Below are 23,612 nucleotides of genomic sequence, written 5' to 3'. Positions count from 1 at the left end.
TGGTGAAGAGAAAATATATAAATCGATCGACACGATGGTATCCATTGAAGAAAGTGTCAACTTCCCCACTGAATTTCTAAACTCTTTACAAGTACCAGGAATGCCATTACACTGCGTTCGTCTGAAAATTGGAACTCCAATCATACTACTCAGAAATCTCAACTCCCGAAAATTATGTAATGGAACTAGAATGATCGTAAAACAGCTATCGAATAATATCATTGAAGCTGAACTTATTTCTGGAAAGACCAAAGGACAGACAGTATTTATACCTAGAATACCTCTGATCTCTTCGGAATTGCCATTTCAATTTAAAAGACTGCAGTTTCCAATAAAATTAGCCTTTAGTTTTACAATTAACAAAGCGCAAGGACAAACTTTAAAATATTGTGGCATTAACCTCAAAGAATCCTGCTTCTCTCACGGTCAGCTATATGTAGCTTGCTCAAGAGTAGGAAATCCGAAAAATTTATGTATATATACTCCGGACAATAAAATGAAAAATGTTGTTTATAAACAAGTATTGTAAATAATAAGAAAACGTTTTCACTAACCTTTTTTTTACTTTTTACGTCATAGTTTATTTTTTTATTTCGACTCTACCACGTCATCTCATATCAACTCCCGGGCGAAGCCGGGTTTTTTAGCTAGTAATTATATAAAAATGAAACCCGTTTTCCGTTGTCACGACATAACATGAAAACGGCTTGACCGATTTGTCTGATTATTTTTTTATAATATTCCTTGAAGTACAAGGATGGTTCTTACGGAGAGAAAAATTCAAAAAATTGAGTGAAAAAGTCTAAAACAACACTTTTCTATATTCCCATACAAAATATTCGTAATAATATTTAAAGGCAATTTGAACTTTAATACCATATCATAAAGTTCAAGTGTTAGTGGAGGGGTTTCGGAAAGGTAAATTTTAATTTTTTGACATAATGTTTTTGTTGTATTATCAACCTTCTTTTTTTTATCTTTTAGCTAGACCGGTGTCCCGAATAGCATAATAAGTATTAAAAAAAATAAAGAATCGACTGTTAGGCGATACGATGTTCGCCAGGCCAGCTAGTTTGTTATAAAACCGTTTTATATGTGATATAATGTTCTTAGTTTAATTTTTGTATACTTTTTCTATTGCATTATAAAATAAGGAAATAAATTAACAATTTATAAAGAAAGTTAATAATGTTATAGATTACAATGAAGTCACTGGCATCTGATTAGTAAAGGTAGAATTTTATAGCTAGATTTTAGAGGCCTCCTTTTTTATATTACTGGAGGAAAACGGGCAGGGGGCTCACCTGATGTTAAGTGCCGCCCATGGACACACGCACTGCCAGAAGGCAAACGCGCTGCCGGCCTTTTAAGAATTGGTACGCTCTTTTTTCGAAGGACCCTAAGTCGAATTGGTTCGGAAATACTTCAGTGGGCAGCTGGTTCCACAAAGTGGTGGTACGGCAAAAACTGCATAATATATAAAATATATATCCTTCAAGATAAGAGCGTACCAATTCTTAAAAGGCTGGCAATGCCCTTGCGAGCCTTCTGGCTATGTGAGCGTCCATGGGCAGCGGACCAGAAAGCTTTCAGGGCAAATTGACAAATGGGCCTATATAGTGCCCGTTTATACTTTTTCGCGCAATCTATTGGCACAACCGGAGGTTGAATAATCAAGTAGGTTCGTAATTACATTAAAATACTTTATCAAGTTCTCTCAATTTTGCATTCGTTATAGTTAACTGATAACTGCGAAATTGTCCTATACTACATCTTTTTAATGACTACATTATAATCTTATATAAAAGCTATCATAAAATATAATTAATTCAACTTGACCTTCATAAGGTTTCCATCAAAGTTTTCTGAAAAGAGTCCTTCATCAATATTGATAAGGTTAGAAGACAAGATCTTGGAATTTCTGTGTCAATAAGTAACTATCTACATGGGTTAATAATATATTCAATATGGAAAGCTTTAGAGAAACTTTCGTATAAAATTTGCTTTGCAAGACTCAATGCAAGAGCACTTGTTTACGTCTGAAGTGTGTCTCGATAGCCAACAGCTTGAGTGGAATTAATCAATCGACGCGGCTCAAAATAGCTCGATCGGCCTATTAATACAGATCTTAGCTTAATGGAATGTTTAGATATACAACTGATTTCATACCGGCTATCTCAATCAAGATTTAACTCGGCTCAATCAAGATTTACGAGACGGCAGCGATAATCATGATGGAGAGCTGAAAATAGTTTGGCATCAAAAATGGTGATTAAGACTTTAACCTTTTAAAAAGATTGTTTTAGTATTAAACTCATCGAGCCTGCAGGACGCCGAAATTAGGCAGTCATCGCCGCCCATGGACACCCATTTCGGGTGCGTTGTCAGCCTTTGAGAGAGGAGTATACTCTTATTTTAAAAATTTGGAGGTAGTATCTCTCTGTGAAGGCATTTTGAAATTTTGAATTGATACGGCTCGTACGGTGTTGAAACGACGCAAGAGGGATCAACCCAAGCAACTCTTTAAAGCACTCACCATAGTACACATTGTCTCTGCGAAAAGAGAGGGAATCAAGCCAATCAGTAATACGTTGGAGATTGACAATTCGACAAGCCCTTAGCTGAATTTGGTTAAAAGGAAGCGGCTGGTATTTGAGAGTTCGTTTTTATATCAAACTATAGTCTAGTTTCCACAATGCCCCCTTAAGTTTGCAATGATATGAATCGATATTTAAGAGATCCTTTCCTCTTTGACCACTTTCTTAAAAACTTTCACTAACAATTCAAAATAACATAACTGAAAGTATTCTTATTGTGCAACAGTAGTTTAATTTTAAAATGTGTTATGTAGAAATTATTGTCAAGTACCATTAACCTGTCAAAAGGAAGAGACTCACTGCCCACGACACAGGGAATCCTAGTGTGGGGGCTAGGCACTTTCTGTTTAAACTAAACGTATAAAACAGGGAAGAGTAGGTATGTATGTCTATATAATAAACTCTCAGATATATTATTTCCTGTAATATATGATTTTGTATGTACATTTCCTCGGTAATCGGAGTGTTTCAAATAATAATTTGATGTTTACTCTTTAATTAACCACTCGCGTCCAACTATAGAATATATGCTAAATCATTAATTGTTAATTGCTTTCAATCAAATGGTAAATTAATGTTATATCAATATTAAATTATTTGTGTCTGGCTATAGTCTCCGGGCGTAACTCAAACGATTCAGGTAATCGCTACGCTTAAAAAACTAAAAAAGATTGAGTGAGCAAAATGTAGTCTTGGTTCGTAATAAGTATGAATAGTTTTGAAAATTCTAAAGGAGTTGAATAAAAACCAACAAATGCAGTTTTTATTTTATTTCAGTGATTACTGATTACATTATTAATAATAACATACAATATCTTAGCCTATTGATTCTAAAAAAATCATTTCCAATATCGCCTTACCTAGTTATTAAATTTTTGATTAATCCAGTAAAATTATCGGTTGAGTAATTACTTTAAGATGGAAATCGTGATATATAGGATAACAATTGATAAACGGGGACAAAACTACCGCCGGACTAAAGAAAATCTTTGGTATAATTAAATAAATTAATAACTTAACAAACGTAAATAAATTTGGAAGCCTTGAAATCGATATTGGTATTAAAATGGAAACAAACAATGAAATCGGAAACTTTGTCAACGCTGAAACGATTCTGTACGCATACACTAATTTATTAGCTACATTTAAACAAACGCATTCGTTTTTATTAGGGCTAATTCTCTGAATTGCAATTTTTATCGTAGTTAACAAACAACTTTGATCTTTCTTATCATAATTATAATTAAAACTACGAATAATCACTAAGTCACTAAGCTTATAATAACAGGGCTAGAGGAAAGATGTAATGCAAATTATAAAGAACATGATAAACAGCGCATTGCAGATGAAAATACAGTCCAAATACTTATAAAAATTGACGTAAGTTCCTCTTGAGGTCTGGAGATGTTTAAACAATATTTAGTATTAGATATTATTGTCGATATTAGCAATTCTGACTCTAATGACGATGAAGCATCTAAATAATTGGTTATTACTCACAGCCAGAATGATTTTTCATAGTTCATGTCTAGATATGGTAGGAGGAAGGAAATTTATTATTAGTTATAAAGTTTAGGTTACATTTTAAACTAATTTGCCTACAGTGCGTAAGTTTATGCCCTCTATTTATTTAAAGTTAGGATAGCTCCCTTTAAAATGGAATGTTAACAACTCGAAGATACGGAACACTTTTGATCGCAGATGAATGAATTCAAGAGTAATCAAAAGGATTCAGTGCGTCAAATCCAATTTATCTTAGATATAATTTAGAAGAAGTTTATTTTGGAAACTACAATAGTTTTTAGTGAGTAGGTAAACGCGTGACTTAGGTTAATTTATTTCAATTTTAATTTTGAATTAATACTAATCTAATCAAGTGCTAGATTTTATAATTTGATAGATTTATATCTAATTTAATGATGGGGTCAAAATCGAAATAATACGGTATACAAATCAAAATGTAAGATTATCGACGTAGAAATAGAGGAATAAGAATGCTAAGAGTAATTGAAGCATTACTAGAATAATGGCACCGCGGAATGTACCTGTCTTCATAAAAAATTATCCTAACTCGGCTTAACATTAACTGATTTGATTAATATTATGTCGCATTTTATATGAGTTACCTTATATTAATATTTAACGTCACTACTTTAACATTTCTTTTAACTCTTCTACTTATTGCCGATTTCTAATTTAAATTCCTCAACAGTTTTCTTAATTCCGTGATTCGGCCAATAGATGGTAAGTTGTGATGTGCGATTATCTTATGTTTTAATAATATCTCATTTAAATACGAAGAATCACGAGCTCAATGAATCTTCTTATTTATTTTACGATTAAATTTATGCGTTGACAAAGTTTCTGAAGAAGAAGAAAATTCAAAATCAAACGCATTGCCGCGTTGATGACAACCGATTCGGTTCTTAGAAGAATCCATAACGATTGCACGCAAATTTCGTAGAGGAAGTTGCTGGTTTGCGTGGAAACGAGCGGATTCAAAAGTTAAATAAATAAAGTTTACTTCAAGGCTTCCTATATAAAATAAATTCTCTAAATCAACATTGGTTGTCAATATACGTTATAACAAATTTACAATTTACGCCACTCACTGATAGATTCCTTCTATTCGTTTCGACCAAACCGTCTATCTCTAGAAATACAAAATTTAACGTATTTACAACCATTTTAATCCTTTTAACAAAACACTCATAAGTACCTTGCGTACGCACAGTCATGTACATTCTTTACAATAGAGGACTAGAATACTGGTGAACATAATATGATTAAAATGATACTTAACCTTAGGGCTGTCTACGTTCCGGAGGACGACCGCTACATTTCTATTAATCCTTATATTGTCTGGCAGTTGCAGAGATTTTCAACGCTTTTCGGAATGTATTCTATAAATCTGGATTCGTTCAGGGCCACTCCAACAAATTACCGATAAGTAGCTTACAACCAGACTAGTTCGAATTCGAGCGAAACATTATAGTTTAGAATTTTTTTGGGTTTATTATTGCTTATGGGTATTACATGATGATACATTTCCCTTTTTCGGCCCAAGGGTTGTTTTTCTTATCGGGGGCGTGTATGAGAGGATCATTCTTTTCATTCTCCTCTACGTACTCCCGCATCCTGGAACAACAATGAAAATCATCAATATATATATTTACAGTTACGTTATTCAATTGTTAATTAAATCTCTAGCTTCAGTTTGTATGAAGAATGTGACACAAAATCAAATGCAACCAAAGTTAGATATAATATATGTGTCCGCTCTTATAGTCGTCTAATATGACATGAACTTCACTACATATGCCAATTACATAATTAACAATAACATAATCCTGTGTCTATAACATATCTTAGTCATTTTCTGTTCGTCTTAATATATTTTGTCCTTATAATATGATGAAAAAACATATGTATAACATAGTGTAGGAAGACTTGTTGATATGAAGAACAAAACAAAACAATTTTAGGTGCGGGCCTATAAACTCTCTTTAATTATGGCCCAGAAAATAAGATAATAAAATTCTCCCTATATTTAGCTTAGTTAAGACAGTACTAAAGACACGGAGCTTTTATTAGGCTGTCTACCTTTTGATGGGTCGTTTGAGCAATGTGTAAACAATTTTACGTCAAAATATATATTCAACAATATGGAGAGCTACAAAGATATTCAAAGTCTTAAAATTATCCTAGAAGAGTGCCCATTAATTTAAGATTATTTTTATAACACTTTATTTCAATACGTCTAACTTTGACTATAATGTGTATCTATTCTTTGTTCCAAGAAGTAGCACAAGTACCTACCTAGTACGTAGTAAAATAATTAAATAATAAGAAATCGGGCGGTAGCTTTCGAGCGATCTCTTTCAGGTATCCACTGTGAGGAGAATAATAAATAAAGTGAGCACAAAAAGTGCAAAACTACATAAGATATACAATTACTTAAAGAATGGAACAAAACAATTATAACATATGCAGACAATGAAAAGGACGCATGAATATCTATAATTTTCAGGTCAGTACAGCACCACAGAAAAAATATCATATATCATCATCAATCGCTCATAGCCTTAGGGCTGATTGCAAATAATCGGAGAAAAAAAAAAGATCAGTTAGTACGCAGTAAGGCAGGTACCTCTTTATATTGGCACATTTGCGAGATTTGCACTGTGTTGTGTAAATTGTTTTAGTAACAGATTAGAATTCGATGTTTGAGAGTGAGTTCGGTGTCAGAGTGAATCAGAGTCTTCCCGCCTCTTCAAATACTTTCTCACATCTTCTTTGGTGAGGTGGAAAATATCAATATCCTCATAATTGGTGTCATAGTTAGATAAAACCCAAATCTTTGTTCATGTTCAAGTACACTTATGAACGTCAAAAAGAAGTCAAATTAATTGTAAATATACATTTACCAGTTCGCAAGTCAAGGGCGTAGCAAGCGGGCAAGAAACTTTCCGCCCCTCTTTTTAATCGCTAAGTTTTGAGTCATACAAATTGTTTGGACTGGACGTAGTTAGCTTAACTAATGTTATCTAAAATGCTATCTAATAACTGATACAAAGTCATAAGAAATAAATCAATATTTCCTACTATTTTCCTGGGTCATGTCGAATTTCACCCCAGTCGAATGCGAAAGCAACCCCAATAAGTACCTACTTGGCCGTGAATGAATGAATTTAGATTTCGGGCGTAAAAAAGTAATATCAAAATTCTTTAAATGTAGTTTAAGCATGACAACAACACACTACGATTGAACTGTTGATTATTTAATTGTTTTCCAATAAATACTGAAAAGAACTTGCTGCATGGAATTCAAGAACTCTCTAGATCGTCAATTTCCCTCAAGCTTTTTCTGCGACTTCTAGAAAACGATACATGTCATGCAAAACAATGTGATAATACCGCAAAACAGTAATCCATATTTTAATGTTTTATTCATTGCGCTTTCAATGTTTTATTGATGTATTATGAGCCTTGAACCTATTTCTCCTTGAGGACTTTTATCATATACACAGTTGTCTCAAAGCAAATTGTAAAGTACTTTTTTCTGTATGCTTAACTAGAATGAACTGGCACAATAACTGGCTTTTATGCCTGTCATGTCACCAATTTTAGGGTCTAAGACATACTGGTTTCATCCGACCGAGCAAGTTTTGCTCCCATAGAAAGACTATTGAACAAACATTTTGACATTTCCCCTTGTATATGTAATTACAATACATAGTCTGCAGACTAATTGCCTTACATAATATCGTATTACAAAGCCTTGTCAATCCAATTTATATCCACGGTTCACGGTAAACATAGAAACCCTAAGGCTAGCTGATGCCAGTCTTCGAACAAGAGTCACTATTTTACGTATAACTTATAAAAAATAAATAAAATAAATCAGTGGCGCTACACCCTCTTTAGGTCTTGGCCTTAGATTTCTGAATCTGTTTCATGCTCATTTGTAAATTTAATAGGCAAGTAGGTGATCAGCCTTCAGTGCCTGACACACGCCGTCGACTTTTTGGGTCTAAGAAATGTCGGTTTCCTCACGATGTTTTCCTTCACCGTTCGAGCAAATGTCAAATGCGCACATAGAAAGAAAGTCCATTGGTGCACAGCCGAGAGTCACAGTATGAGAGTCGCACGCTGAAGCCACTAGGCCAATACTGCTCACGTATAACTTATACTGGTTCAAAATTCTGGTAACCAGAGAAGCATGAGAAAATAATGCTTAGTATGAACTGGGCACGGGTCAAAATGGTATTACAGAGGACGCGTAATAGACGATTTCAAATCCATGTTCCTTCTTATGAATGAGAGACATGATGTAGCTGTTTCGTTATTAATTTATATAAACTACAATTTATAGACAAATAGATTATCCAGACAGATTTGATTGCTCACTTAAAATAATCATTTAGCCTGTGTGAGTTAATTTGTGAAACGGTTCTTTATTAAAGGATTGGTATCAATTAGTCTGCTATTACCAGCCTGAAATACAAGTAGATCAACTTGCAGACAATGGCCTGCTAGCTTGAAACAATTGATTGTTTATCGGGAATTCGAAGGTTTTAAGCGATCGGTATTTATTCTCCGATATGCCGTAACGTATTAAATTTACAATATTGTTGTCAAAGTTAAAACGCAAAATAAAATGATACAATACAAGTTTTAATGCAATTTGTATTCAAGTTCTTCTATTTAAAGTTTAATCAAAGGTTGTATTTACAATTTCACTATATGAAGCAAACATTTTTGTACGTATGCAAAAACAGTGGAAAACAACGGAATTAGATACATCAAGTAATTTTATTAAAAGCTCACTTCCATTGAGTTCTCATGAATAATTCAGGACAGACAAACAGGGACATTTTATACGGGTTCGTCTTTCTTCATTTTTTTCGATCGACCTGCATGTGTTATTGCATGTATTTGAGTGCTTTTCTGTATGATATTTTCATTTTATATAACCGAAATTGAAAAAATAAGTTTTTTAGGTCTTTTTTCAATGTTGGTTGTACATAATTATACATTTAATATGCAAATATACCGTTACAGTCCTTCAACGTACGGCAAAAGAAAAAAACATCGTGAGAAAACCGGCATGGGTCTACCCAAAAATTAGATGACATGTGTCAGATTGATTACCTACCTATCTATTACAAATTATTACTGAACAAAAATCTGAGACCCCTACCTAAAAGGTTGTAGTGTCATTGGTGGTGTATATATTTTTACTATATTTATTAATAAAGCTACAAAGAGGGACAGCTTTTTATTATTTAGTTTTTGTCTTTAAATGCTTCCGAGTCAAACCAATAAGAACTTTCAAAGTAATTAACTATGAGTTTCTAACTGATCAAAAAATTCAAGACACAAAAGAGCATTGAGAGCATTGATTACTATAGAGGCCTTCAATTCTTAGTGCGTTTGAGCATCAGCTATGCTCCTATGCATTTTTCATTGTATTGTTCATGTGTGGGAAAACTTCGTAAGAAAACCAACCCAAAAATACTTCATAAGAAACTTTTTTATAATCATTTTATGCGTCGGGTTGTGTCTCTCCCTAAAATATGGCGAGGGGGCCGATGGCTGGCCATGCGTCATACTCGTGAACGGGTGCTACTTGTGGTGACTGGTCGGACTTGAATTCGTGTATACGGTGATGTAAGTTATTTCGACTATGTATTTGCGTGTTCTTCCCACGAGAATGTAAGGGCGTGCTCCTAATTCACCATGCCTCTTGCTGATAGAGGACAAATCTTTGTTTTTAATTTATTTTATTATTATTAATTAACTATTAATTACTAAAGATGTCATGTGGAACATGGTGTAATGGTTGCAGCTCCATTCAAACATTGTGTAAAACAAAAAACTTGGCGATTAAAAAGAGTGGAAGAGAGTTTATTGCCAGTTCATCTCTTCCGTTCTACGCCCTTGATTTGAGAACTGGTAGTAAATGTAAAATTAGAAGCAATTAATATAAATTTCTTTTCTGACGTACACTTATGAACATTCTGTTACCTATATGAAAAATGATTTTTGATTTTATTTTAGTATATATTTATAAAAACAAATAGCAGATCTTACTAGCGTCTAACTTAATTAAACTTTACTAAATTCCTTAAGTAACCGTTAACGCCTAATCGATTTTGAGTCCGGCTATATAGAGTTAAATCAATATTTGAACCTGAGAAGCTGAGACTTCGATTATATATTTTATCTCGTCACCTGCGATAATACAATATCTTATGGTCTGGTAAACTCACGTTGAAAGCCGATATAAACCTTTGTTAACAGTTTACTGGCTCCAAAGGTCACGCGCCATGATCACGTTTAATTTGAAAGTTATACGACCGGGATAAGAACAAAATATCTAATAGCTATTCTGATGGATATCTATATGCTATGTTTTTTATATAATACACAATTGTAATGCGTAAGTATGCATCATTTCCTGGATTCCCTAAGATAGTCTTTGATATTGAATTTTTGTACTGCGCCATCCCAAGGTTGGAGTCGGTACGGATATTGAGAGAACTACAACAAATAAAAAAATAAAAAAATAAAAATAAAATATGTTTATTATGGAACATAAGATACACGTATCACTTATTCCACGTCATTAAATTTGAATTTGTAGGCATCCCTACTCATCGGCAAAGAAGACAGAGGGTGTAGGCCGAGAGAAAAACCCGGCGTAAAAAACTCTCGGTACTCTTTTAAAATATCAAATCATCAAACAACACTTATTTTAAAACAAATATCGCAAATTAATTAGAGGTAGCCTGTCTAGCACTAGTCCCAGGCCCTTTATCAACTAGATAATCGTTGACTTTATAGTAAGCCTTTTTACACAGCTTTTCTTTAATACATTTCTTAAATTTATTGAAAGGCAGAGATAAAAGAGCCTCTGGGATTTTATTAAAGAAGAGTATCCCTTTCCCCAAAAAAGAATTACTAACTTTAGATAGTCTAGTACGGGGAAATTGCAGCCTGCGTTTGTTCCGTGTGCATACAGAATGTCAGGATCTACAAACTATTGGAAGCTACTGGTACTGATTTGCTTTTAGTTACGGCATAATTCAATAAATAAAATAGATCGCGCCCTACAAATCTTTTAGGTCTGGTCTTCAGATTTGTGTATCTGTTTCGCGATTATTTGATCTTTTAATATGCAAGTAGTCTGCTGTGCCTCTCACTGACACACGCCATCTTTTTTGGGCCAAAGGCATGCTGGTTTCCTTACGATATTATCCTTCATCGTTTGAGCGAATGTTAAATATGCACGCGGACAAAAAGTCCATTGGCCTTTTTGACTTTCTTGTGGCAAGCCGAACCTACGATCTCAGGGATGAAAATTCCACGCTGAAGCCACTATACCAACAATACTCTCAAATAAGCTAAACAATTCCAAGTTATTTATTGTATGACATATAAATCCAGTGGCAATACAAACTTTCAGATCTGGGCCTCTGGGATTTGTGTATATGTAATCAGTTATCGTTATCATTTCTTTATAATTGGCAAATAGATAATCAGTCTTCTGTGCCTGACACACGCCGTTGACACATTTGAGCCAGAGGCATGCCGGTTTTCTCACGATATTTTCCTTCGCCATATGACATAATAAATTTAACAATTAATAAAATGATCCAAACTTGTTCTTACTCGAGTGTCAAAATATATGAACAGGATATTTTACATTAATTATTCTAATTAAATGCTGGATAAAAACTTAATAAACCAACACCTGTACAATGAACTATAAAAATAATTTATTCAGTAATACGATTACATGTCTGGTTAACGGGAAAATGTTAATTAGATAATGGGTCATTGTAATTGTTAATTAATGCGTGTTTCCGCGTTTGTGTCAATAACAATGTTTTAGTCATGCTACAGTATATATTGTGAAAATACCGAAAAATCTTTTAAGTAAATTTGACCCATCAGTTAAGATAAAATAGGTATATGTTTGATTCTTCTAATTTAATTACAATTACATAATGATCGCGCTGTTGCTTCTATGTTTTAAGTCTTTTCGATCGAACCTGGAGCAAATTTTGAGAGCAAATGTAACGTTTTACAGAAAATTATCAGCGTACCATGCCTAAATCGTTTTTGAGATACCGTAGATTCAAAATGTAATTTCTTCAATTTATTACAATCAAGTATACAGTATTTAAAAAGAAAATTAAAACAAGTTTAAAAAGTTTGGTTTGGTACTTTTAACGTCGGCAGCATTTCTTCGCTGTATTGCAAAATCAGTTTTTTCAATGATATAAATAAAAGGTTTAATATATAAGTAAATAATTTAAAAAAAATATCTTTAAAAAATCATCTAAAAGAGGTTAGACAAGTTTTGGTAAAAACTTAAACAAGAACTTTTTTCTTTCGCGGAATTATCTCCATTTCCACATTATAATAAAATTATTTAACTTCGAATATGTCGAGATTTCTACGCACAACGGACCTAATGAGAGACTAAGTGCGGAAACTGAGTCCACCAACCATTATTTAGAGATCTTGAAATATAACTTTAAGAATAATGTATTTAAGTTTCATTTTGAAGCGTAATTACCGAGATAGGGGAATCTTAAAATATGACGCCCTGATAGATAAAAACTGAAATTGCCGAGTGGGCGGTCCGTGAATGGTCTTTTCACTGTATTTTAGTCTTACTCTGGGCTATGACGTCAGAATCTTATCATACTTTAACATAACTACGGAAAATGCTGGGTCGATCCTGGTTTTTTTTGGTTTGATAGGCATGGCAGGTTGATGGGTTAATTGCCGCTTGTACATTGACCTTACGGGACTATAGCCAAATGAAATGGAAGCCAAAAGTAAGAGTAAGAGACCCTATCTGTAGATATCTGTAGACCTTCGTTGCGTAAACACCTTCCACAGAACGAAAGGCAAAATAAAATAGTTTGTCCGATAACTATCTTTTTTAAATAGTACATACATATACTATGTGCTTTTGAAATGTTCTTTATTCAAGGGTTGTTTAATTATTTTTAAAATAAAAAATTTATGACACATATATATGTCCTTTTGGTAAGCGAAATGTGAAAAAGTATTTGAATTAATAAATGGAAATACTGCTTTTTTGATTGGCATGTCGTATGTCAAAAACATACATTTTTGACATATTCAGCGCTACATATAAACTTTCAGTTAGCATAAAAGTGAATTGATGTCATTGAATAATATAATCGTAACGAATAAACATATAGGCTTGACGATATTTATTCAAAATCCTTTTGTTTTGATGACGATAACTTTGGCCAATATTGGATTTGTGTCGCATTATCCGAGGCGTATAAGCCGACCCTTCCTTGAGATATATTTTGAGGGGTTCCTAAGTATGTTTTGTATACGACGACCATTTATTATAAAGACATACAAATTTACGAATGCTGCTATGAATGTTTATACAGCCATTTATCTTCAAACATTTATTATTCAAATATTTGTATTACATGCATCGAACGATTTAAAAGTTTGTAAATTGTAAAATCTCTAACTATAAAACCGAAATTATAGTCTAACTATAGAACAATTGGTTAAAGAAATACAATATTGAAAAATATACCAGACATAAATATACAAGACAACACAACACTACAAAAAATATAATGATCATTTTCTTATGTATGTGAACTTCGACATGAGCTTTAAGAAAAAATGGTTTACGGAAGATCAAATAACTGAGCATCCTTGAAAAAATATAGACAATGTCATAACATAGCAAGTAATGGGTGTGGAGAAATGATTTCGGTAAAATAAAATTAAAGTGCGTAATTACTGCGTACTAAAATTACTGACTTAATTACTAGTGAGTAGGTTTTTGTTTTTGTTAATTAAATAATATTTCGCGTTCTTGGCCTGTAATGAATTTAAGGATAAAAAATGTATGTAACTAAACTGATATCGAAGTGTATGTCAATATCCTAGCTTTGTAATAGGTTGTATTTGTATTTCGTGCTAAATGATAATAGCTAACGTTCTCATGACTAAACGGCTAAACAGATTATAATGAGATTTAACGAATGGATTTGATATGATTATACGAACATAGAAAAACGGGTAGCATACATGGAATATAAAAAGCACGTCCTTACGAAAAAATCGCTCCCTTACAAAGAAATCAGAGCAGCACATACAATCACGATTATGAACCATAGCTGATTAGGAACAAGCACTAAAATGGGCCGCACACGTGAACCACTCCCGCCCGAATGGCCCAATATGGCCCAATGGCACTCCATTACGTCACCGCACAAATGTTAAAAAAAAGAATATTACTCACGCTGCAATGCTTTTTGATAGCGGCCAGCGTTCCATGGAGGCCTGGTACTTCATGTTTTCAATCTGCTTTTTCAGTGCCTCTTTGTCCATGGTTGCGAGAATACTGGCGTCCATCGCGCAGAATCTGTGGTATAAACACCCACACACAGGTAAGTGTCGTATGCACGTATTGGTAGCTCTGTGAGCGCAGAGACGTACAGTCAAAGAGACAAGTGGAAATTTAATTTATATCAAATCCCAGCTGTAATTTGTAATGATTATTGTCTAACACTTGTTACTATTACGGTGAATTTTTTGTTTATGGTATTACTTAGGTACAAATTATAAAGTAAGATTTTTTATTATTATATTATTTTCTAACGAATACAGCAAGCGTTGGTATATCTAAACACATTTATAAATGTTGTTAAATAATTATTTTGACATCATTAATGTTAAATATGAATTAAACCCGTGTTTTCTTTCATAAGTACCACAAACTTTTGAGATTAAAGAAAATATTGTCTTAAAATGCATTTTGAAACTTATTAAATTAAATCGTCACAGACAATAATAGATACAAATATGGACAGATCAGTGTGGAGGCAGCAAGTCGAGGTTAGGGCATTTCAAGACAAGCACAATCTTCGTCTTCCACATAACGAAGACGAAGTCTTCAAGATGAAAAAAAAAAGATCAAAATTAAAAAAAAACAATTATTACCTATAGCAAAACTTAAATAATAATATACTTATATTAAAATTCATTATGCAATAATATGGAATCGTTATAAATATGGATTTAAAAAGTAATAAAGGATATTAAACACTTGTCGCGTCATCTATACACAAACCGTCTCGCTTACACTGTAAGGGGATCTTAGGGTGTGCGTAGACGATGCGCGCGCATGCTGTTATAGTTTCTATGACAACCCTACGCACACTACAATAATTTTGCGCAAATTTAGTTAATGCACGGCCCTATACGAAAATTAACTTTATGCCTTTCAATTACGGTTGTATTTCAGTCCATATGAAGTGTGTAAAATTAATGAATTAGGCGTAATGCTCGGCAGTCGGCTGTGTTTTGTATCGCATTTATTCTTCATGCGTTGTACTCGAGCCCAACGTATGGTGTGTCAAAATTTATTGACGCATTTCTAATCGTTATTCTGTTCGCGGAGAGACTATTTTCGTGTGCGTTTTCGTAAATGGAATTTGAATTTGTATTTTCACATGTATTTTCGAGATTTTTGTAATATTTTTGTTGTGTTTGTGATGATTTTTTAGTGTTATTTAATTTTGTTTTACTTATAGAAATTCAATACGATAAAAATACCTACTATATTTTCCGAATCCATGACACTTTGTGACCTGAATAACATTCGAGTATTAATAACCCGGCGCCATAGCTTACTTACTGTTGTGCTGTAAAATATTCTCTAGTAGTATGACTTGGTTCAGTCAAAATATATACGTTATTAACTAGATATAATTTTAATTAAGTTAGATTTTAATTGTATCTTAATTTAGACGAGTAGAAATTATTTGACTCAATCAATAGACAATTCTTAATATAAATTTAACGTCGAATAACGAATTGATAACGACCTGGTTTTTTAGGTCAGTTACAACACCATAAACAATTATGGAAATAAATAAAAAAAAATGGATAGGAGGGCAAATCAGCCTAGGGGACGCAAAAAAGGGCAAACATCGCATCCCATGGACACCCATTATAGTGGGTACGTTGTCGGCCTTTGAGGGAGGAGTATGTTCTTTCGTTTAAACAATAGGAGAATTTCCCACTTGGAGTCTATTCCACAGCTTACTAGTACTATGTAAAATATATGCAAGATGTATGGGGATGCAGAATTCATTGTTTATTTAAATTTCTAACGAAATATTAAATATTCTTTGAATATATTAACAATCTACGGCTCATATTACATTATGTCACTCAATTCACAATTTATTCTCGAGTACTGTCAAAAACGTCACACGATGTGAAACCGAAATTTCTATTTGGGATTCTAATTAGTTAATTTTCAACTATTTAGAATACATTTAATTCTTTAAATTGTGTAATGTATTAAATTTAACTAAATAAAAATAAAATGTCACTCTTATTTTCAAGAATAATTTTATTATGAAAAGTTATTCAGTTGTTATTACGTTGTTCGCCAAGTGGCTTGAACGTTCGCGTCTCAAACTTAAGTTGTGCGTTCGGCTGTGCTAATAGATTTTCCATGTGCGTATTTAAACACTCGCTAGTTCGCTAAGTAATACATCTATAGAAAACATGCCTTACGCGTTAAACGACGGCGTGTGTTAGGAACACAAAGCTCTAATTGCCTATTAGAAAAAATATGACCACGAACGAGATATCTGAGGCCAAAAGATTTTTTTTCACACTTTATTGTGTTGTTCACATCCACCTCTTGTCTATGCTACACTATGAAATCAACGTTACTGTTACAACAGAATAATGTTGACTGACTTCTTTTAATCTCTAATATTTAGAACGAAAGGCAAATGACGTACTTGGCTGGCGATGACACAACTAGATATAAAAGAAAGAAGAAGAGTGAAGAAGATACTGGTGTCATTAGCATGGTCCATGATTCAGTTATAGAGGAAGGTTCTCTAGAGCTGAATCTTGGGGCATGAAAATGGCTGATAGACGACGCATAGACGCTTGAAATCTGGTGGTGGTGTCGTTTGCTGGACAACCTATATGACCAATGTCTCAATTGTAAAGGAACTGTATATCACAAAAAGGCTTTAAAGCATTTTTCTTAAGAAATATTTTGACAACATTGCCCGGGAACGTAATGAGAGAGAAAAACGTATAATGACAGTGGGGAAGCGGTTCCCATAGCGTTCAGCAGTGAGCAAGCAATCGAAGGAGTCGTTCCATAAATCAGGAGTTAAAATATAGGTCATTACAGCTAATATGCCAGGTTTAATTAGAAATCCAATGACCAATTTAGCGCTACAAATTACTTAAGGTAATTAGGATAATCTATTTTATTCTAAAAAAAAGTTTGCTTATAAAACAGATGACCAAATTGAGGTAAATTTTTACGATGTTTTTTGAAATCTATGTTTTACATTAAGTATTTGTAATTGGTAATCCATCCATTTTATTGTTTAATTTAAATTGATTAATTTATAAATATTTTGCAATATAGAAGAAACGGACTGAACATTAAATCTGTCGACTGTACCAAGCATGTTCAAAAAACATACTTTTGACACAATTGTATTTTCATATGGCGAAAGACGCTAGATAAAAGCTAAGATAAATAACATGTTACCTTAATAAGCATGTTTAAACCTTTAGAAAATATGTATGGACCGATAAATTTTGCTTTATCAGAACGAAGACAATTTTTTTTATAAGGCAACTAGCAGGAGGCTCATCTAATATTAAATAATACCGCCGCCCTCATCGACACGTACATTGCCGGTCTTTTAAAAATGGGTTCGCTTCTTGAAGGAGCTAGAAAAAATCTTAGGGCCAAAATTCAAGTGTAAACACTAAAGAATGATAGTGAATCATTAATATACAAATCAGTATGATAATTTTTGTTACATTTAAACCCATAGCAACACAAGTTTTTTAAAATTAATAAATTTTTGTTTTTAACCTACTGCTTGCTTCTGGAAAATACTTAGCTGCTTACTTTCATGATTCTACGTAAATTAACAGAAATAAAAGCCGTTAAAGAGGTTATATATAAATGGCATTTACTCAAAAACTACTGAATGGATTTTGATAAGTACTGTTTTCACTGATACAATCTAAGAGAAACCACTTCACACAAAAATCATTGACGTTCTCTGCCATTGTTCTTCGCTTTTAGTTCCGCAATGAAAGCAAGTTCAATGTGATGCGATTGTCTCATGTTACATTTTTGCTTTTAAACCTACATTAACCTTTTTCATATACTTTGGTCACGATACCGAGAGTATAAGATTTATATATAGTATACGTTCGTATGGAATTAATTGATTAGAAAATACGCGAATCTTCGTGGTTGTACTAAACCTTCTGTGTTTGACGTGGAGGTCTTTAGTTTAATAAATGAACGTGTTGTCATGAATGGCAAACACTATAGAGCCACTTTGTTTGCTTATACAAAGAGATAAAGTGTTATTTCTCTCTCTCTTTCTTATACGAGATATGCAGCAGATATTATCGTCGAATCGTCGACGACCAGGCACTTTCTGGCTTGAACTCTTGGCGTTGCGTAGAGGTGTGGGGTCCCGGGTCTGCATCTTAAATCGTATTTATCATGGATAATGTTCAAAGGAGTTGTTCGTATACCTCCAGCTGAGTTTCACCATCGGACGGCGAGGCATAATACGAAATTCTACCCGTCTTACCACAACTGAGCGTTTTTAAAGGCGGGTATCGCGTACCACCACCTTGTGAAACCAGCTTGACACTGTAGTATTTTTGAACCAATTCAACTTAGAGTCATTCAAGAAAAGAGGGTACCAATTCTTAAAAGGCTGGCAACGCACTCGCGAGCCTTCTGGAAATCTATGGGCGGCGTTATCACAGATGAGCTTTCTACCCTATTGCATCCTGTTATATGTATATAAAAAAAGAAATATTTTTAGACGATTTTATATTCACAGGCAATTAAATACTCTATGTTCAAAGGCAGAGGGAACATATCTGAGCATTCAAACCCTCGAATAAACCTAATAAATTTACTAGAATATGATTTCAAATCGATACTCTCTCAGTCCGCAATGATATTTTCAGTTCGATGTATCGGGCAATTGCTACATTTCTCGTTTCAGCAACAGTATTCACCTTTTTTGAGGCATATTTTCAAGCCCAAAAGTTATTCCAAGTTGAAATAATATTATATTACTCCACATTGACTATGTATAAAGCTTGTACACATACGCAACAATTTTTTGAGAGCCAATTTTGTTATGTTATTCATATCAAAAGGGTTATATTTGTTTAAGTTTATTTGATACACTAAATTCAATTTGTTTGCGGTATTTAAGAAGGTTGATTGCCTTTTGTGCGGCTGTACCGCTAATCTTGCTGGTACTCGAAACAAAACATTCTGTTAGATAATGTTTTCTATAACATCAAGCTTTAGGTTAAAAAGCAAGGCACAGTTTAGTAATATGTTTAAACATTTGTTTATCTTTGCAGAATTCTGGGGAAGAACTAAAAAATACCATTTGAACAAAATATGTCGTATCATAATATAAATAATAATAAAGCCTGTTTATTTCCAACCTTTACTAATGCAACGTTTATATGTGTTTTATAAATTTTTTCTTGTTATCCTAATGTCCTAACTTCCTTCAGTACTATTGATCGGAACCTCTTAAACGGTACAGGCCTCCTTCAGTCTTTTCCAAATATCTATATTCATGGCTTTATTTCTCTATTCGCTTTCTGCTACCGCTTCTATATCTTCTATCCACCTTTTTTTAGAGCGCTTTCTTCTTCCTGATGGTCCTTTCCATATAGTTGTCTTTAAAGTCCACCTTTTTATATGTGCATCTTGCTATACCATTGCCACTTCTGTTTTAAGGCATAATATAAGGCATCTATAATTTCGTTGTTAATAATAATAATTTATTGCAAGAATATGGTGCAAAAACCGTAGGTACAATCGTAAGTTCGCATATTCTGCAACATACATTGGCGCGCAAATTTATCTTTAAAGGAATTTTACATTTTACATTATTAGTCATATGAATTGGTCAGTTCTTATATTATTTGTATCGTACATATGCTATCATACGTTATTAAATTTATATCAACTACAGTGTCTTATGCATATAATCATTTATTGAATAATACATTTTGTCCAAAAGTAATACACCAAGTCGATTTTTAAAGACCCTAGTCAGAGGATCTTTTAATTCTTTTGGTAATTGTATTTGGTATTGTAAAGCTAATGGCCATACAAAAGGTGTCTTTCCAGATTGATCTTTGGCACAGTAAATTTTTCTATGTCTACTTCTTACTTCGACTTCTACATTCGACTTAAAAATATGTATGTTTCTGTGCACGAATAATTATAGTAGAATTCCACTAAATAATTATCCAGTGTTTAATTACATTAGAACGCTAATGATAAACCGTCGTGGAGTATAAATTAAATCAGACACTTTGAATTGATGAAGATTTAAGTGTAGACAGACCAGCGCTGGTTGCAGCTAATTTGACATAATTGTATGCAGCGGACAGGCCTCGCGTAAATTCAATTTGTTTGCGGTCTTGTGGGGTTTGTCTAGACGATGGGCGGAAAAGTTTCAAGGAAATTTACGATGATGTACTAAGACGTTTTAGATTTATAAACGATATTTACGTGAAAATTTACTTCATAATTCATATAAGTCTCGGCACGTAGCTTGAACAGAATTTGTTTGAATTCCAACAATATAATGGGGCAATAATATGTGAATAGTTTTTTTTAATACATAACAGGACTTCTGCAAAAAGGCAGAAGGCTCACCTGATGTTAAGTAATAGCGCCGCCCATAGATAGGTACTCACATTGCCAGTGGCCTCGCAAGTTCGTTGCCAACCTTTGAAGAATATGTAGGCACTTTTCTTGAATTACTCTAAGTCGAATTGGTTCGGAAATACTTCAGTGTCCAGCTGGTTTCATAGTGATCCTTTCTCTGTATGTATGGTGACGTTGGAATTCGCTTAAGTAATCTAATATGTTTTCTAAACTTACGGCAGATGCTAGCGCTGTGTCAACTCTGAATTTGTGGGTTGGAGAATCTTTTATATCACGTGAAATCATTGTCAATCGATATACATCTCGTTGTCATTAAATTAAACAGGCATCTTAAAAATTGTTAAGTGAAATATGATTCACCTTTTGTCAATAACATTATGTTTCATATTTCTAAATATATTTCAGCACGGCACTTGGATTGTAGATAAAGAATAATTATCGCAATTATAGACTATTAAAAAGATGTCACACATTTTTTGATTGTTCGTTAACTATTTATTTTTTATAAGTAATAATGTTAAATCTATAGTTGCAATATTTGTGAATATGTGGACATGGTGTATATACATAATAATGTAGATATCTGCTGCATTGTTTTTTATAACACCATGCGCCTATTTGATTTTAGTATAGTAGTTTTTTTAATTCTAGATACATATAATTATCAAATCAATGTATACAAAATATTGTAAAAGAGTAAGTATAAAGTTTCTAGCACATTATTTTCCATATGAAACTACCTTATGGAAATGGCCACTAAATATTTTTAATATTTTAAAATATGTAATTTTGATATAAATGATCGTTGAAAGATTATCTGACATCCCTGCGACACGTCTTAACAATTAATTGAATTGACCCGTATGAAGATTCCATTGGAATTAGTCTTCGTTTAAACGAATTTTATTACTCTCTCTAAGCTAAATTTACTTTAGAATTATCCATAATTAACTATGTTGTCACCTAGTTTAATTACTTAAATCGAAATTATTCGCAAAATATTTTTATGTACAGGTGTTTTAGGGGTTTGTTTATGTTTAAGTTTTTGTACGCAGTTTTTCAGATTTTGTGATATGATGCCAAAATATTGATGATAAAATATATCGATATCGTATTCTTTTTAATTATTTTTAGCTTCGCTGTTTACGTAATCGAGAATTGGTTTAAAAAATCAGTAGGCCCACGGAGGGTTTCATTTTAAAAGAGGCAATCTCTTTCGTACAAGCTAGTTGAATTATTGATTGACATAGGCGATTGAAACCTACACCAACGCTTGCTGAAGCCAATTAAATGATTACAATACTTAATATTTAAACTGTACTTACTTTAAATTATACTTCTAGAATATACGTCTTTTGGCTCTCTAACTGCGAGGATTCTGAAAGCGTATATTTAAAGAATGAATATTTTATAGCATTGGCATAATTACTTAATAATATATAATTATTTTGGAATAGAAACCCCACGGTAAAAAACAATTTCCTGGGTTTTTACCGGGGGGACGGCGGATCAATGTGTGGACTCTGGTCATACACAAACTAACATATGTGACGTATTGAAAACCCCCCTTCGTGTCGTGAATAAAGATGAAGATTATTAGAATTTTAGGAAATTCCATTTCGATAAAATTTAGTTGAACCAATGTTTCAAAAAATGTTCTCTCATTTCCAAAATAATCCATCAAAAACGTCATGCTTTCGTGTGAAGTTAGCTCACTCTCGTATATTGTGAGCAAATTGGAACAATATAACAAGTTCATAGGTTTTAATAACTCCATTTCTCTCTGTCCTTCAGAGATAGCGGCCTAGTCTGATGCGCAGTTCCACTTTGTGGAACCAGCTGCCCAGATATTTCCAAACCGATAACTTAGCTTAAACAGCGTACTACATCTAGTCTCTAGACTTAAAAGCCTAAGTAGCAGATGTCCATTTTAAAATCTTTAAACCTTTCGCGATCTATATGAAAAATTAAGTACTTTAAATTATGTATTATATCGTACCGTAAGTCTTAATATAGATATATAATCGACCGTTTCTTTATTGATTTTCCACCGTTACGCTTGTACGGCAAGACTATTAATAATAACTATCTTTATCTTTATTATTTTGTACTCTATTAATTCATATTTTAACATTATTTAATATTATGTACATTATCTTAAATTCTCCTCTATTAATCTGTGGTCACGATCTGTCAATTATTTTTAAAATTAATTATAAAAATATAAAGAATAAAAAAATAAAAACATACCGTATATCCTTAGGGACACATTAAAAATAATATATTTAGAAACGTGTATCGTAAACACAACTTTTTTAAACCAACGTTCAACGATAAATGCGGATAATTTAATTACAGCTAATTCTATTACGAACAAAGCCTCTCAACGCACACATATACGCGGACAGGGTTGTCGACTTTTAATAATAAATGTGTCATATAATCAATAATTTATGTAATAAATATGTTCGGCTATGAAATAGGTACAATATTATGATGATATTATGGTGATATGTACCAGTTTGTTCGCATATGCCAGTCTTAATAGTGTTTAATGTCTTCATGTCCTCTCAAATACAATGCCAATGAATGGCCTAAATATTTGCGATTTTGCAATGTCATAACAGAACATTAAAGAAATGATTGCATACTTTTATGAATAAAATAGAAACATTTTTATTGAATTATCACTATTA

General features: G+C 32.9%; 1 protein-coding gene across 1 annotated transcript; it reads right to left on the bottom strand.

The window, feature by feature from the left end:
• Nucleotides 1-3,714: 3,714 nt before the first annotated feature.
• On the bottom strand, nucleotides 3,715-23,267 carry LOC125057795 (guanine nucleotide-binding protein subunit gamma-e). Its single transcript, XM_047661693.1, has 4 exons — nucleotides 23,167-23,267; nucleotides 22,242-22,294; nucleotides 14,422-14,544; nucleotides 3,715-5,735 (listed from the first exon to the last, which is right to left on the bottom strand). The coding sequence occupies exons 3-4, from the start codon at nucleotides 14,532-14,534 to the stop codon at nucleotides 5,630-5,632; spliced, it is 219 nt and encodes a 72-aa protein (XP_047517649.1). The 5' UTR covers nucleotides 14,535-14,544; nucleotides 22,242-22,294; nucleotides 23,167-23,267; the 3' UTR covers nucleotides 3,715-5,629.
• Nucleotides 23,268-23,612: the final 345 nt, after the last annotated feature.

This window comes from Pieris napi, chromosome 17 (genome assembly GCF_905475465.1).
Source record: "Pieris napi chromosome 17, ilPieNapi1.2, whole genome shotgun sequence".
Classification (NCBI taxonomy): domain Eukaryota; kingdom Metazoa; phylum Arthropoda; class Insecta; order Lepidoptera; family Pieridae; genus Pieris; species Pieris napi.
The sequence above is the reverse complement of the archived record's forward strand: the minus strand, read 5'-3'. Positions and strand labels throughout refer to the sequence as shown.

What these genes read in the sequence shown, in the direction of transcription:
- LOC125057795 (XM_047661693.1), bottom strand. Translation starts at nt 14,534, where the DNA reads ATGGACGCCAGTATTCTCGCAACCATGGACAAAGAGGCACTGAAAAAG. An exon ending in CTATCAAAAAGCATTGCAGC is followed by an intron (nt 5,736 to 14,421) that starts GTGAGTAATATT and finishes TTGTTGTTCCAG; the next exon opens with GATGCGGGAGTACGTAGAGG.